Source organism: Notolepis coatsorum (genome assembly GCF_963971535.1).
Source record: "Notolepis coatsorum genome assembly, chromosome: 7".
Lineage (NCBI taxonomy): Eukaryota > Metazoa > Chordata > Actinopteri > Aulopiformes > Paralepididae > Notolepis > Notolepis coatsorum.
In genome coordinates, this window is record NC_140171.1 from 97,265,261 (window position 1) to 97,283,298 (window position 18,038).

General features: G+C 49.5%; 1 protein-coding gene across 1 annotated transcript in view; it reads left to right on the forward strand.

Annotated features, from left to right (window-relative positions):
• The window catches only part of grap2b (GRB2 related adaptor protein 2b), a 97,615-nt gene that overhangs the window by 30,732 nt on the left and 48,845 nt on the right, over positions 1–18,038 (forward strand). Inside the window, 1 exon segment of the mRNA XM_084319287.1 lies at positions 17,033–17,152. Coding sequence (XP_084175413.1) covers positions 17,033–17,152 — 120 coding nt within the window.

Below are 18,038 nucleotides of genomic sequence, written 5' to 3' on the forward strand. Positions count from 1 at the left end.
TTTCCCAAATTCCGTTTTTTCCATTTTAATATTTCAGAATTCTGTATTTAGCCTTTTATGCTCATTTTACCATCAGAAATAGTGTCTAATAAGTGGGAATGAATAAATGTCCACAATTGAATAAGATATAACAGTCCATTTAACGTTTTTAAGTGCTGCAACTCAGAAATACAGTTAAATTTTACACAATATTTTTCAAATAATATTGTGACAAAATAAAAATACACATTTCAAGTGTAAACAATAGATACAGCTAGCTACTACTGACATTATCACAATGACAATGTCAGTAGCCTAGCTATATCTATTCTATTGTGATGAATATAGTAATGCATAAGTTAGGCACCTTTAGTTTATTTCGTTTATAAAGGACAGTGTATAATGACAATCGTTTGCATTAAACAAATGGATGGGTGCACTAGATTTAGCTATTTCCATCTATAGTCCTATGTACTGTAACGTTACATAGCCATTTAATCACAATAGTGTCGCAAGTGTTTTTGCGGGTCTAGTCCACGGAACGTTGACAGCATTTGCAAAACACCTTATCGACTGAAGCATAAAAGTCATTAGGATACTGCTCTGCTCTGAATTGAGGGCTTATTGCGGAATTTCTTAGCTTCTTGACGACGTTAACACCGAAGCAGCCAGACGCTTGAGCACTGCTGTGTTGTGTGTAACCCGCTCTAGCGTCCCCACCTCTCCGGTCGCGTGTGCACCAAACGTTCCACCCAAAAACGGAATTTCAGTCCAGATTAGGCCAAATTCTGCAATATTCCACGTTTTTCAGTTGATTCCATTTTTATTGGTTAATTCCGCGATTCCGTCCACGATTCCGTGAACGTGGATTTCACATGGCTCTAATTAGGGATGTCCGATATTATCGGCCGACCGATATTATCGGCCGATATCGGCAGTAAAATGTATCGGAAAATATCGGTATTGGTTTAAAAACAAAAAAAAACAATAACAATATTTGTTATATATATATCCAGTGAAATTATTAGTTACCTGAAATTATTCAGTTTTTTGGACGGGGAAACCCTGCATATATCGGTATCGGTTGATATCGGTTGATATCGGTATCGGAAATTAAGAGTTGGACAATATCGGAATATCGGTATCGGTAAAAAAGCCAATATCGAGCATCCCTAGCTCTAATGTCTTGTCTGCCCTGCCTTCCTTTTCGGTTCATTACCCTGTATCATGTGTATCCTGTTTCCTGTCGTATTCGTGGTTAGTGTTATTCCTGTGCATTTAGCGGTTGTTTCCTTCGTAGTACTTAGTGTTCCTGTGTTAGCTTGTGCCTTTACGTTTTCACCTTTTTCCAGCATTGCTGAGGTCTTTGTTTTGTGTGTTTTGATGTTCGTTTTTGGTTGTTGTATTTAGCTTTATGTTCTGAGTAAAGCTCTCTCTCTTTTTACAATTACACCCCGCCGTGTCCTGCCTGCTTCCTCCTCGTTCTGTCTGCTATTGGGTCCTACCACAACACCCACCCTGTATCACTGGGTCCAATAAACCCAACTAAACAAACAAAGAAAATGAAACAACCACTTAATAAGTGCATCTTCAGGTGCTTGTTACACACAGTGTCACGATGGGGTTAGGTAGAATGCAATAATACAGAAAGGGAAAGAATGGAGGAGGCAGAGGCGAGGAGTGAAGCTTGGAGAAGGGTGTTTACTGTAGAATCCAGTGCAATACAGGGAAAATACAGAAACTAAATAACAAACTTCACAATACAAAACAACAAACACTAAGACTTACTAGAGGGAGAACGGTGCGAAACGACGTGGAGGAACAGGGGGGTAACTGGAGGAATGTCGCCACACAGAAGGGAGGACAGACAGAACCCTATATACCCAGACTAATTAACAATTAAGAACACCTGGCCAACACAGAATCACAAACAACACCTAGACAATAAGCAAAGAACAACTAAACACAAAAGCAACTCCTAACAACCCAACAGTACACCACATCACACAAGGGAAGGGAAAGTCAACAACAGTACACACCATGACACCACATTAATCATACTATTAATTATTGTTATCACAGTAGTCAGGATGTCCAGTGTACTGGAGCGCACCGATTGTTTGTCACCACTAGAGGGTGGTAGGGCGCCAATGTCAGGCCGAGGGCCAATGTCAGATAGAGGGCATTGCCCAAAGTTAGGTGAAGGGTACTGCCCAATGTTACCATCCTGCCCAGTCCAGCCAGGACCGGGCCTAGGATCCTGACAGTACCCCCCCCTCAACGGGTGGCTTCCAGACACCCGAAAACAACATCCATAAGCAGGTGAGGGAGGAAGCCGGAAGCCGGAACCCCGGAGAGGACCCAGGGAGAGGACCCGAAGACGAGGGACCAGGAGGCTGAACGAAAAACCCAGGAGGGGCATAGCAGCCAGGGGGGTAGAAAACGGGCGCAGATGCCCGGAGAGGGGGGGTGGGGACGGGAACAGAGGCCCGGGGAGGAGGACTGGACCTGGGAACAGAGGTCCGAAGAGGGGGGGTGGGGATGGGCACCGAGACCCGGGGAGGGGGGCAGAACCTGAGAACCGAGGCCCGACGAGGAGGGCTGGACCTGGGAAGCGAGGCCCGACGAGGGGGGGTGGGTACAGGTGTAGAAGCCCGGGAAGGGGAGTTGGACCCTGAGGCCGGATCCCGGACGAGAGGCCCTCCAGCCGCCGGACTAGGGGCCGGTTCAGGAGAGCCGGAATGGAGGTGCGGCGGCGACGACCCCCGGAGCAGGATCCCACGCAGGCCCCGGCGAAGACCACGGCGGAGACCCCGGCGAGGACCAGGACGCCGATCACGGCGCAGAGCTGGACCAGACGGGGAGCCAGGATCCGTCGAAGAGCCGGGAGCCGGCACGGCAGCCGGACCAGGTGGAGAGGCCGGACAGGGCGTGGAGACCGGATCGGTCTCGGCGGCGAGGCGTGGTGTAGGATCCGGGGATGAGGAGCCAGGATCCGTCGAGGAGCCGGGAGTCGGCACGGCAGCCGGACCAGGTGGAGAGGCTGGGCAGGGCGTGGAGACTGGACCGGTCTCGGCGGCGAGGCATGGTGTAGGATCCGGGGATGAGGAGCCAGGACCCAGAGCAGAGGCTGGACTGGGCGTGGAAGCTGGACCAGCTGGAAGCTGGACCAGCTGTGGAGGCCTTGCCAGCCATACTAGCCTCGGGGGCTAGGCTAACTGTGGGCCCTGGACTCCCTGTGGGAACTGTGCTAGCTGGGAATGCCTGGCTAGCTGCTGGGGCTACGCTAACACGCTTCGTACGCTCGGCACGAAGCTAACGGGCGGAGCTATGTTAGCTGGGAACGTCTGGTTAGCTGTATGAGTGGAGCTAACGGGTGGAGCTGTACCAACTGGGGACGTCTGGCCATCTATAGTGGCGGAGCTAACAGGCGGAGCTGTGCTAACTGGAGACGTCAGAACAGCCTCAACGGCTGTGGGGGGCTCTAGGCTGACCGTAAGCCTGAGAACAGTCGGCAGGCTAGCTACCCTAGCCTTCGGTTTATGCTTCTCCATGAGGACAGCAACATGTCCAGCCATCTCCCACATCGCCGTCTGCAGTGTCGGATTCTCAGTGGCGACCTGGTCGATCTTCCGGAGTAGGAACCCCCATTTGGCCAGTGAGTAACTCTTCATGTCACCGGCCATCAGGGCCAGGACAACGGTGATGGTATCGCTTGCCTTTCCTGCTGCATTCGTTAATGTTGGTGGCGACATTCTGTCACGATGGGGTTAGGTAGAATGCAATAATACAGAAAGGGAAAGAATGGAGGAGGCAGAGGCGAGGAGTGAAGCTTGGAGAAGGGTGTTTACTGTAGAATCCAGTGCAATACAGGGAAAATACAGAAACTAAATAACAAACTTCACAATACAAAACAACAAACACTAAGACTTACTAGAGGGAGAACGGTGCGAAACGACGTGGAGGAACAGGGGGGTAACTGGAGGAATGTCGCCACACAGAAGGGAGGACAGACAGAACCCTATATACCCAGACTAATTAACAATTAAGAACACCTGGCCAACACAGAATCACAAACAACACCTAGACAATAAGCAAAGAACAACTAAACACAAAAGCAACTCCTAACAACCCAACAGTACACCACATCACACAAGGGAAGGGAAAGTCAACAACAGTACACACCATGACACCACATTAATCATACTATTAATTATTGTTATCACAGTAGTCAGGATGTCCAGTGTACTGGAGCGCACCGATTGTTTGTCACCACTAGAGGGTGGTAGGGCGCCAATGTCAGGCCGAGGGCCAATGTCAGATAGAGGGCATTGCCCAAAGTTAGGTGAAGGGTACTGCCCAATGTTACCATCCTGCCCAGTCCAGCCAGGACCGGGCCTAGGATCCTGACACACAGTGTTTTTGTGCTAGTTTTTATACGTTTTTGAATACGTTTGCTGTCCCTTTTACATAGAAATGCCGTTTTTGGCGGATACGTTGTGGCCCTACTGAAAACGCTAAATTGTGTTTTCCGTTTTGGAGTAGCGCCAAAACTCGCCGACAACATGTCGTGTAATCTGCGCAGAGCCGTTGTTGCTCAACGCCCATGCGCAGTAGATACCATCTGCGTGCCCTTCCGGTGACAACAGAGCTGTCCCAAATAGCTGCAGCTACCATGTGTTGTCAAGTTATTGTTATAAGGACCCCAGTCCAAGCTACAACAGTCTGAATTCCCTTAACAATTGTTTGTATTGAGCCGTATTGTATTGTACCCATTATGCAATATGTTAAATAAAGTTTACATCCATTCATTCTGCTAGCATTACCGATTGCATGAGCACTGCCGCTGTCTAACGTGAGCTAGCGTTAGCTATCAGACCCTGTTAGCTTAAGCTCCTCTTTCAATCTTAACAAGCATTAAACAAAATGGCCCAGTCATCTATTCACCTTTGTTTAATACACACGGCGTTGTCTCTAATGTTATCTAGCTACTGATAGCTCCCGATATCATCAGTTTGGTGCTGGGTGGTTAACGTGAGCTAGCGTTAGCTTCTAGCCACAATGCTATACTGTTATACTGGCATATTCCAGTCACATTAGCATGTAGCTAACAATGTAGCCGATCCTTTTTGAGACTAAACTATCCGCTCTTGGTGGTCACTTGTGTTGATGTTAGTTTTGTTTCATCAACAAATGAGAGGCAGAACACACAGTGAATGTATCCGTTTTGTTTATTGCACTTTTATTACACTTTGCTGAAAAAGAAGTGCTGCATTGGGTAAATAGGCAAAGATGGCGGTGCCCGCCTTGTTGACATTTTCTTTGCAGGAAGTGTATTGGCACATTCAAGTTCTGATTGGTTGAAAATTGCCTTCATGTTCGCCACCTACTGCCACCTACTGCTTTGGCAGTGTACTACATCACTGTGCTCAGGTGACAAAACGAAAGTGTGACTCGCCTCCCGCTACGTTGCGACCCTGGAAAAGCGAAACTCATCTGAAAACGAAACGAAAGTCTAACCGCAGCCTCAGTCTCTTTTTGAACAATATTTTTTTTCCCTTTGTGGATATCAAGAGGTAAATGATTCCAAATGATACTGGCTCTATAAAGCACTGTTCTTTTCCGGAAGTTAGTTATTTGTTTGGCTTGCATAATATCACCATTGTCAGCCTTTCTGGTGTTATGGTTATGAACAGTATTACAAAGAACGATTTGATCTTGCAAGAACTGAGGTTTATGTCACTGTGCTTGATGTTAGCCTCTTCTCCACATCAAGCCACAATAGGCTAGAGTGCATCTTGTGAATGCTCGTTCTAGTAGAGCAACAAAGAACAAGTCTTGCAGCCCTGTTCTGAGCAACTTGTAATTTTGACAGTTCTGTTTTCGAGGCTGAGGCCCACAGAATTTAGTCTGTACGAGTAGAGAAAAATATTTGGGGGCACTCTTGCGAGTACTGATTTCAACCCTTTCAATCGCATTTCACTCCTTTTTTCCCAGAGGAATTTAAACGTCGCAAACTAATCTTGCTGGCCGTTTTCTATATCTCTCCTCCCTCTGTCTCTCTCCGAGGAGCGGGGCTGTTAGTTATACACTAAAACGCTCACACTCACACATGCATACGGGTACTTGAGAGGTAATGTCCGTGCTGAAGCAGAGCAGAGCTCATCATAGCGAAGAAAACGAAACGTTCGAAAAAAGCATGCATAGCGCGACCTGTAACATTAAGTCACACTGCTATCGTTAGTGCGACCCGTGTAACGTTAAGTAACTTGTTTCACGGGGAAAGACCGTTCATCATTGCATACAACTTGGTTTAATCCAAATATCCATTCAGAAACTTTGTATTAAGAAATAATTCTGGGATGTCTGTCTGACTATTTCCCTATGCCTTGTTTGGTGCGAGTTCAGCTGACACTGTTGACACTGTGCGCTCTCACACACACACACACACACACACACACACACACACACACACACACACACACACACACACACACACACACACACACACACACACACACACACACACACACACACACACACACACACACACACACACACACACACACACACACACACACACAGGTGCACATGGTCTTGTGATATGAATACCTACACCCATTTTCATGGATGATTCCATCAATGTGCCCTGACCATGACAGATGGTTATCAAGGACCAAACCAAGTAACTTTACCTTCTCCACTTGTTCAATGGGTTCCTTGGCTACATAGAGATCAAATTTTGGCTTAGCAGCCAGTTTGTGTCTAGACCCTAAAACAATACTCTTAGTCTTGGAGGTGTTTAAAACAAGCTTATTCAATATAATCTATGCATGCGCTATTTATAATTATTTTGATAAAACTTGATTGAGTTTGTCATATTAGCTGCACAGTACATAATCAGTGGGAGACATGGCAGGGCCTGTATAAAATGAGACTTGGCAGGGCCTGTATAGTATAGTATGAGAGATGGTAGGGCCTATATAATATAGTATGGCAGGGCCTATATAGTATAGTATGAGACATGGCAGGGCCTGTATAATATAGTATGAGACATGGCAGGGCCTGTATAGTATGAGACATGGCAGGGCCTGTATAATATAGTATGAGACATGGCAGGGCCTATATAGTATAGTATGAGACATGGCAGGGCCTGTATAGTATAGTATGAGACATGGCAGGGCCTGTATAGTATAGTATGAGACATGGCAGGGCCTGTATAGTATGAGACATGGCAGGGCCTATATAGTATAGTATGAGACATGGCAGGGCCTGTATAGTATAGTATGAGACATGGCAGGGCCTGTTAGTATAGTATGAGACATGGCAGGGCCTATATAGTATAGTATGAGACATGGCAGGGCCTGTATAGTATAGTATGAGACATGGCAGGGCCTGTTAGTATAGTATGAGACATGGCAGGGCCTATATAATATAGTATGAGACATGGCAGGCAGGGCCTATATAATAGTATGAGACATGGCAGGGCCTGTATAATATAGTATGGCAGGGCCTATATACTATAGTATGAGACTTGGCAGGGCCTGTATGAGACATGGCAGGGCCTATATATCTTTAATACTAGTTGTAACTGAGGGGTACAATTCCCTGACTGTATTACTAGATATGATACTTACTACCACTACCTTTGTACTTAATATTCGGCCACCCAGTACACGGCATAAATATATTATCATAAACACTCTCACGTAGATGAAACGGATCCAACACAAATGTACGAAGTCGAAGTATGCGTTTATTACTACACAGCAATGGTGTGTAGAGCAAGCACGTAATCACTTAATTACATTTATGAATTGAAATAGTATGCACTTTTATGGCAAAGAGTATTCGTCGGTATATCAATAGAGAATGTCCAATCTCTGATGGCGCAGGTGGTAAATATACGACCTGGAATAGTTAAGGAAGAACAGCAATGATACTTTAATGATTATATACTAGATACACTAAGGGGGGGTTAATCCGGTCGCTTGTAAGCCGACAGGAGTAGGAGGGGGGGGGGGGGGTAGAATCCGGCTGCCTCGTCCGGCCAAGGGTATCCCAGGTGAACCCACTGTAGTGCCGTTCAATGCGCCGGCGATCCTTGGACCACAGATGAAAGCAGGTGGACTCTTTGTGGGCCGGCTCTCTCCGGTCCACGGGGGAGAGACGTGAAGCGACCTCGTCTTGCAGAGCGTCTCCTCACCTTGCGTCCTCTCCAGGGGGGGGGGTTCCAACACACGGCAGTGTCGGGGGTCTTTATCCATGGAATAATCAAAGTATACAAAGCATAATCCGTGCCTGGGAAGGCGGGCTGTCGTCGGTAGAATAATCCGGTATACAGGTCCACTCGCTCGTCGGCCCTGGGGCTCCTCGGGTGCAGCTTCACATGGGGTCAACCACCCTGGGTAAGCAGCCAGTTCTCTGCCCGAAACGATGGGGTACTGACTACGGTAGTATTCTCACCGCACGAAGCACTATATATTAACAGACTATTATTAGCTTAATAGACTACGTCCAACTCGACGATATAGTGCCAAATATGACTATTCAAATATTAATATACACAATGTCTCAATACCGCTGGTAGGCGAACTTGGCCTTACTCCCACACGTGGCGTCGCGGGGAGGCTTTACGTCTGTGACTCTATTGGAGGGTAAGAAACTGGACTGAAAAGAAAGTCCTACTTTAGTAGCGCAGTATATATACGCACTATGAACAAATAGTCCCATTAGTGGTGCGGTAGCCAGATTCCTACGCGGAACTAGGACTTGTTCGTACATGTGGAGCGGTACGTTTGAACTGGGTCTGAGGGGTATGGCAGCCTGGCACCAAGGTCTCGACCAATAGTAGAATGGAGACTATTATGGGATGTTCAGTAGGCTAGAATGGATATTCAATGCATATTGTACAAGGAATATACAAGGGATATCAGGGAATATTAGAGAATATACAAATACAATTAAATATATATATATAAATAAATATATATATATATTCGGTTTAATCTGGCCCTTCACAACAGCCACCCCCTGAATAGGTCCCAGACCTAATCAGTTAAACAGAGACAGATTAATCGCGTTGTCTATTTACACATAAGGGTTTGCTGTAGGGGTCAGTCAACTTCACAAAGTCATAGGGTTGTAGGGTCATGGTCATCATCGATTGTGTCTGGGAGTCGAGGCAGTTCTATGAGCCTCGCCACGGGACGGGTGTAAGTGCGACCCTGGACGAGCACTTCAGCTGCTCGGACCTTGCCGTCGGCACCGGTGATCACTTTGCTTACGCGGCCGGCCGGCCACATAGCTCTGGGCAGTGATTGATCAATAATCATGACGACTGTTCCTTCTGTCAAATTGTCTCTCTCCTTTACCCACTTCTGGCGGGTCTGTAGAGACGGTAGGTAGTGCAGTAGGAAACTGTTCCAAAACTTGTCGGCTAATACTTGGCTGTACCTCCACATTCGTCGGCCGTTCGCTTCTTCAGGCCGGTACATTGTCTGGGGTAATGCAGGATCTAGCCGCCCCATCAGGAGTGTGTTGGGGGTAACTGGGTCGATATCCGCCACATCACTGGAGACATATCCGAGGGGCTTCGAGTTAAGTACTCCCTCAATCTCCGTGAGGACTGTCATTAGGACTTCTTCCGCCACAGTCTGGGCCCCAAGTACTGCGTACAGGGCTGTCTTTATGGAGCGCACTTCTCGTTCCCAAGTGCCACCGAAGTGGGGTGCGTTTGGGGGGTTGAATTGGAAATCAACCTGTGCTGGAGCGAGGTGGGTCTTAAGTTCTGGGCCCATAGCTTGGAAGCTCTCTCTCAGCTCTCTTTCGCCGCCTTTGAAGTTTGTCCCATGATCGGACAATAGGGTAGACGGTCTTCCTTTCCGTGATGTGAATCTACGGAAGGCCATAAGGAATGAGTCTGTGCTCATGGTCGGGAGAAGCTCGATGAGTATCGCTCTGGTGGTCATGCATTTGAATACAATACCCCACCGCTTCTCGGTTCCTCTTCCTTTCTTTATGTGCAGCAGGCCAAAGCAGTCCATACCCGTTGAGTGGAATGGCTTGTCACCGATTCGGAGGCGACATGGAGGAAGGTCAGCCATCCTTGGTATGCTGGGCTGCGCGCGCCACTTGCGGCAGTCTAGACATGTTCGCTGGAAGCGTCGTACCGCCTCTCTTCCTTGTAGGATCCAGTAACGACGTCTGATTTCCGCGAAGACTCTTTCTGCTCCTGTGTGATGTACATCCTCATCGTATTTCTTTATAATCAGCTCTGTGACCTTGTGTCGGCTGTTCAATACGATCGGGTATTTAATGTCATCCGGTAGATTGGGGGCTCTGCGTAGGCGACCACCCACTCTGATGAGGGTATGAGCGTCGCTCTCGGGGGCCAGATGAATTAATCTGCTGTCGGATGGGACGGGCTTTCCTCCCTGTAGACAGGCCAATTCATCGGGGAACGAGTCTCTCTGGGCTCGCTGCAGTAGAAGCAATTCTGCTTCCTCGTAGTTAGCTGCTGACATATCAGCGGGGGACTTGCACTCCGGGTGGTACCGCAGGAATGTTCTTTGTTGTGCACTCTCTATGGACGTGCAATCGTCTATGTTAGGGTCGGTGGAGGCTACGGTGCTCAATCCACAGAACACAGACTTCTTATTTTCCACCTCCTCTGGACTTGCTTCCCTCGGGATAGGCATGGGCCACTGTCCTTCCGGGAGTCTTAGGAATGCGGGGCCGTCACTGTAGACATTGCGACGGGTGAGGTCATCCAGGGGCATCCCCCGGGTGATGACGTCAGCTGGGTTCTGTTTTGTATCAACGTAGCGCCACTCTGTTTCTCCGGTTAACTCTTCGGTTAAGTCTTGAATCTCGGTGACTCTGACTCCCACGAAGACTTTGTACTTGCATGAGTCCGATTTGATCCAGGCGAGTACCGTCGTGGAATCTGACCACAGGATTGTTCTAGACACCGGTATGGTGAGCTCACGTTGGATGAGCGTGGCTAGGTGCGCTCCGGCTAGGGCTGCGCAGAGCTCTAGACGTGGGATAGATTGTTGCTTGCGTGGGGCTATTCTCGAGCGGGCGAGGACAAATGCTGTGTAGATCTCTCCCCCTTGGTCTTGGGCCCGCAAGTAGGCTACTGATCCGTATGCGACCTCTGAGGCGTCACTGAAGACGTGTAAGTCCATTTTACATGTCTCTGGCCTCACCGTGGGTGGGAAGTAGCTTCGGCGCATATTAACGCCTGGGAGTGAGTGGAGCTCCATCTCCCACTCTCTCCAGGTGGATGCAAGGTGTGCGGGAATGGGGTCGTCCCAGCCCTGGTCCTTGTCCCACAATGCTCGTACAATCATTTTTGCCCTGGTGGTGTACGGTAGAATACATCCTAGCGGGTCATATTGTCGGGCGAGTGTTGTGTACACACTCCGTCTGGTGGTCGGCGCCGCCGCCGGCCTTCCCTGCTCCGTAGTCAGGGGCTTGTGTCTGTAGTGAAGCGAATCTGTTTTGAATCGCCACACCAATCCCAGGGTCATCTCCTGGGCTTCTCCCGGGATTGTAGCCATCCAGGTCTCGCTGCTGGCTGCCTTGTCCTCGGAGGAGAGGCTGCGCAGTACTTGCGGATCGCTGCTGGCCCACTGCCTGAGATCAAAGCCGCCTTTGATCAATGAGGCGCGGAGTTTAATCAGGAGAGCCTCGGCTTCTTCTTGGGTTGAAAGGCTTTGTAGACAGTTGTCTACGTAGAAGCTGTTCTTTACGCTGTGTCGGACCTCTTCGTCCGCTGCTGGGTCCTCTGCTACATGTTTCTGTAGTGCAAATGTAGCACAGCAGGGGCTGCACGTCGTTCCGAAGGGGAGGACTTCCCATTGGTAGATGGCTGGGTGCTCATCTCCTGGCTTCTCTCTCCATAGGAACCGTAACAGGGGCTTGTCCGCCTCTACTAATCTCACCTGCAGGAACATTCCTTTAATGTCCCCGCTGATGGCCACCTTTTCCTGGCGGAAGCGGAGTAGAACGCCGAGTAGGGAGGGGCCGAGTGTGGGACCGGGCAGTAACTCTTTATTTAGATTTTGGGATCCGATCTGGTAGCTGCAGTTAAATACTATGCGGTCTTTACCGTTGTGATGGACCTTGTGGTGGGGCACGTACCACGATTCAGTGGTCTGGTCAGCCTCTTTAATGTCCATCTTTGTGACGTGTCCCGCTGTGATGAGCTTCTCAATCTCAGCGCGGTATACACTCTCTTGGGCGGGGTTCTTGGCTAAGCGCCGCTCCGTGTTCAGCAGGTACCGTTCTGTGGCGTCTGTCTTGGCGTGGAAAGTAGGCATTCCTTCTCGCCGCAGGAGTGGCGTGGCGTATCTCAACCCGCCGTTGACCGGGACTCTCTTGGTCCCTGTCTCGAGGAGGTGAATGGCGTAAATGTCATCTTTAGAGCGAATGTCTTTCTTTCCGTTCTTAAAGGGCATTTGTTCCAAGGTCCATAGCCGCTCTACGTGTTGCAGGAGTGCGGTTTCTCCCTCTGTGACTCGGGAGTGGAGACATCTAGTGGCTGTACTTCGGTTGAGAGATTTGGCGAGCGGGCCTTGGAGAGTCCATCCCAAACGGGTCTCGACTGCTGCAGGACAGCCTCGGGGTCCGGTATGAACCCGGTCTATCGGGACAATGAGGTCTGCATGGTCGGAGCCTATCAACAGGGTCGGCATAGCATTGTCTATGAGCGGGATCGGTAACTTGCGCAGATGTGCATATTTCTCCATCAGCTTGGCGACGGGGTATGTGTACCGCGACAGTCCTATTTCTTGGCTGGTGAAAGCGTCTGTAATCTGGTACCGTCGCTCAGGCTGGCCGCTTGCTGCGATAGAGAATGAGACATTCTCGCCCTTTATCGTCTTCAAATCTCGTCTTATTGTCCGAATTGTCATTTGGGTTTCGCTTCCCCGCAGCCCTAGCTGGGCCGCAGCGGAGGCGAGTAGCAGGGTCTTCTCTGACCCGTCATCGAGGACGGCGTAAGTGTCCAGGACTTTATTCTGGTAGCTTAGTGTCACACGCACTACTTTTAGGAGTACTCGGGCTCCACTGCTGCTGGCGGGATCGATGTACATGACGCTCGCTTTGCGGCTGGATGGTGCAGGTGAAGGGCGCCGTCTGTTACTGTCGTGAAGTATGTCCAGATGGGCTCCATCGCACTTGGTGCACCTTTTCTTTAAGCGGCATTCGGCTGCCATGTGTGAGCGCGCACAGCGAAAACAGCGCTTGTTGGACTTTATCCATTGACCTGCTTCCTCCGCGTTCAGCTTGGGGAAAGAGTCACATTGCGCTAGCCAGTGTTCTTTCTCACAGTAGGGGCACACTATCTTCCACTTCTCCGTTCTGGAGGGGGTACTGTGGCTCCTGCTGCTCGGTACTGACTCCGATTGGTGCATCACAGTCACCGATCTTCTTCCATCATTTAGTCGTCTGGTTCCTTCTCTGGAGCCAGGGGTGCTCCGTCCGAATGTATCTAGCCGTAGGCTGCTGACTTCTCTCGCCAGGAAGTCTGCTAGATCGAGGAGGTTCGGTTCGGGGCCATTCGGGTCTCTGTGGTCCCTCTGCCGCCTAAAGCGCTCCTGACGAGCGGGCGGCAGCTTCTCCAGAATCCTTTCCACATTTGAGTTGGCGTAAAGTTCATGCCTCCCCTTCTCTCTTTGCGCTCCCAACATCCCTACCAGGGACTGCACTCTGATGGACAGGTCGTCCAGTGCTCGATTGTCTATTGCTGGGGGTAAGCGGTCGATGTGTCGGATCTCCTGGATCACGTAATCCCATATGCGCCCATACCTCTGGTCCAGTGCTACCAGCGCTGCTGTGTATGGGGTGGTGGAAGTCGCGTAGGCGAGCGCTATATTATGTGCGCGGGGTACCTTTAAGTGCTTCAGTAGGATGGCGTATTTGTGGTGTTCATCCAATACATCCACCAACATGGTCTCCAGACACATGCGGAGTTCTGTATACTGGGCCCGGTTCTCTTGGGTGAAGTCGGGTACCATAGGCGTGCCAATGTATGACGCTGACTGTGGATACATCGGCGAGCGTTGGGGGAGAGGCCTCCTAGGCGAGTCTCCTCCCGCTCCTTGGTATGGGCTGGTACCGGCAGTGTACCATGGCCCGCTTGTCCAGGTGCTGTTCCTCGGTGCGGGTCGTGCGTCGTGCTCATCCGTGTATAGAGTCGGGGGTCTGTAGCGCAGCTCCGCGGGGGTATAGCCTGGGCTGTACCGGACCTCCTGGTCCGGTAGAGTACTGTGCTGTCTTCGGGCGTGGTTCTCCTCCTCTTCCTCTTCGTCTTCAGTTAGGTCATCCAGTGCTTGTAGTCTCTGGTTTAGCCTCTCCACAGGATATGCTGCTCCTTCCCGGTTGCTAGGTCTCGCTTGGACCGGTGGGGGGAGGTGGTCTGTGGGGGGTATAGACCTCGTCTGTTGGTCAAGTTCAGGGTTGTTTACTCGGCTAGGGGATGCCACCCTGGAGGTGTGTCTAGACGAGTTCCTGGAGCCTCTGGCGGAGGGAGAGGGTGTTGTCCGTCTGATCAGCTGTTCTATTAGTTGCGACTGCTGTCTGTCGCGCGCTGCGTCCCGTTGAGCACCGGCTCGTTCTCGGGCCACATCCTCTTCCATCTGAATGCGTCTTATTTCTAGACGTATCTGCTCGTGTTCGCTTCGCTGCTGGATCTGCAGTCGGTCGCGTTCAGCAGCGGCGTTCAGGCTGATGAGGAAGGCCTGCTGTAGGGTCCTCTCTGCCTCGCTGGGAGAAGGCGGTTGTATAGGGGAGCCTTCCCTCGGGGTACTCCTTGCGGAGCCTTGGAGCTCTATCTCCACGGTGCTCTCCCCGTCTTCTTCCGTGCCGAGTTCTCTCTCGGTAGCGTTGTATTCCTCCCGGGACTCATCGGGGACTACTTCTTCAGTACTGGCGGGGTGTGAAGTCATGTCTGGTTCCCACTGGTCCCCACCGTGAACTTGGTCAGTTACATTAGAGCCCGTAGGGGCCTCTATGGTCGGGGTAGTCTGGGCGTTGGGGTTAGACATACTTTTACTTTCTAGTTTTACCGCGTTTACTGTTAGTAGAAGACTAGGTTGTTGACTGACAGCGTAGGCCTCTAAGTACTGAGGGAGCCGTCGTTTGCGCTGCGGGCGTTGGTTAGGAGGATCGTTTCGTGGAGTGTTCATCATAGGCCATTTCAATATTAATAACACTATATTAATATTACACTGATTACCCTCCGGCTCGAAGGACCAATTGTAACTGAGGGGTACAATTCCCTGACTGTATTACTAGATATGATACTTACTACCACTACCTTTGTACTTAATATTCGGCCACCCAGTACACGGCATAAATATATTATCATAAACACTCTCACGTAGATGAAACGGATCCAACACAAATGTACGAAGTCGAAGTATGCGTTTATTACTACACAGCAATGGTGTGTAGAGCAAGCACGTAATCACTTAATTACATTTATGAATTGAAATAGTATGCACTTTTATGGCAAAGAGTATTCGTCGGTATATCAATAGAGAATGTCCAATCTCTGATGGCGCAGGTGGTAAATATACGACCTGGAATAGTTAAGGAAGAACAGCAATGATACTTTAATGATTATATACTAGATACACTAAGGGGGGGTTAATCCGGTCGCTTGTAAGCCGACAGGAGTAGGAGGGGGGGGGGGGGGGTAGAATCCGGCTGCCTCGTCCGGCCAAGGGTATCCCAGGTGAACCCACTGTAGTGCCGTTCAATGCGCCGGCGATCCTTGGACCACAGATGAAAGCAGGTGGACTCTTTGTGGGCCGGCTCTCTCCGGTCCACGGGGGAGAGACGTGAAGCGACCTCGTCTTGCAGAGCGTCTCCTCACCTTGCGTCCTCTCCAGGGGGGGGGGTTCCAACACACGGCAGTGTCGGGGGTCTTTATCCATGGAATAATCAAAGTATACAAAGCATAATCCGTGCCTGGGAAGGCGGGCTGTCGTCGGTAGAATAATCCGGTATACAGGTCCACTCGCTCGTCGGCCCTGGGGCTCCTCGGGTGCAGCTTCACATGGGGTCAACCACCCTGGGTAAGCAGCCAGTTCTCTGCCCGAAACGATGGGGTACTGACTACGGTAGTATTCTCACCGCACGAAGCACTATATATTAACAGACTATTATTAGCTTAATAGACTACGTCCAACTCGACGATATAGTGCCAAATATGACTATTCAAATATTAATATACACGATGTCTCAATACCGCTGGTAGGCGAACTTGGCCTTACTCCCACACGTGGCGTCGCGGGGAGGCTTTACGTCTGTGACTCTATTGGAGGGTAAGAAACTGGACTGAAAAGAAAGTCCTACTTTAGTAGCGCAGTATATATACGCACTATGAACAAATAGTCCCATTAGTGGTGCGGTAGCCAGATTCCTACGCGGAACTAGGACTTGTTCGTACATGTGGAGCGGTACGTTTGAACTGGGTCTGAGGGGTATGGCAGCCTGGCACCAAGGTCTCGACCAATAGTAGAATGGAGACTATTATGGGATGTTCAGTAGGCTAGAATGGATATTCAATGCATATTGTACAAGGAATATACAAGGGATATCAGGGAATATTAGAGAATATACAAATACAATTAAATATATATATATAAATAAATATATATATTCGGTTTAATCTGGCCCTTCACAACACTAGTATAGTATGAGACATGGCAGGGCCTATATATCTTTAATACTAGTATGAGACATGGGAGGGCCTATATATCTTTAATACTACTATAGTATGATAAATGGCAGGGCCTTCTCTCCCTGTGTATTGTATCTTGATCTAGTATGTGGATGTAACCACTGTGGCAGGCACCACATGGTGTCGTGTGCACAATATGTTCCATCTAGTTCTCTCTTATGGATTTGTCTCTTCTCACCTTCCATGCCTGTCTCTCCTCTCCCTCCTCTCGCCTCGTTCCCCTCGACTCCATTTCCCCCTCCCTCCCTCCCTGACCCCTTCTATATAACCCCCCCCCCCCCCCGCCCCATGTAGATGGTACCAGGAGAACGCCAGCCGCGGCGAGGCCCAGGGCGGTCTGATGTCTCAGCACGTGGGGGCGTTCCTCATCCGGGGCAGCCAGAGCTCCCCTGGGGACTTCTCCATCTCCGTCAGGTATGCATGAGTTCCCCTGGAGACTTCTCCGTCAGGTGTGTGTGCTGCAGTCAAGAGCCAGTGGTCCTTCTACCTTTCTCTCTGTTGTCTCAGTCTTCCTGTCATATTATCTCCCTCTCTATTCTGCATGTTCTACGTTGCACTACTTTTATTGTCTTTTATGCCTATGTAACGGGGTTTCCTATATGTGCTGGTCTCGGCTAGCACCCGTTCTGTTCTGCCTTGTGTTCTTGGGCCCAATGGGCGTGACGTCTTGCACCACAGGAAAGGCGGAGACTCAGGCACGCGGGAACTATAAAACGGCAGGGGGTGCTGGGGGGTCGCCAGATGAAAAAAAATAAAAAATAAAATAAAAAAATTTGGTCAGGCCACTGAACTTAGAAGCAGGCCAGGCCAGTGTTTCTATTTGCACCAGCGCAATAGTTAGATAACTTAGGTGGGGAACAACCAGGAGATCACTGCAACTCACACAAGTTGGAGAACTATCTCTCTCTCTCTTGCTCTCACACACACACAAAGGGAGCCGCATGTGCTTGGTGGAGGCGGGATCCTTACGAAAAACTGCTAATCATTGACACATGCTAGCCTGTAATAATCCCCCCCAGAAAAATTTACTTTGCATTTGATATATTGCAAATATATGCCATCACACACACTGGCATTTAAAGGGTTAGAATTATAAAATGAATATGTGGTGTTATGATCAGGGCTGAAGTTGAATAAAATATTGTATTTATCAATTACAAAAAACTGAAAATCCATAAAAATCTGTGTTGTTGCTAATCATACATATGCTAGCCTGTTTTTTAACAATAAGTTGTGATGCCATCACAAACACTGGCATTTAAATGGTACAAATAAAAAAAATGCCTGCACCAGAATGCAG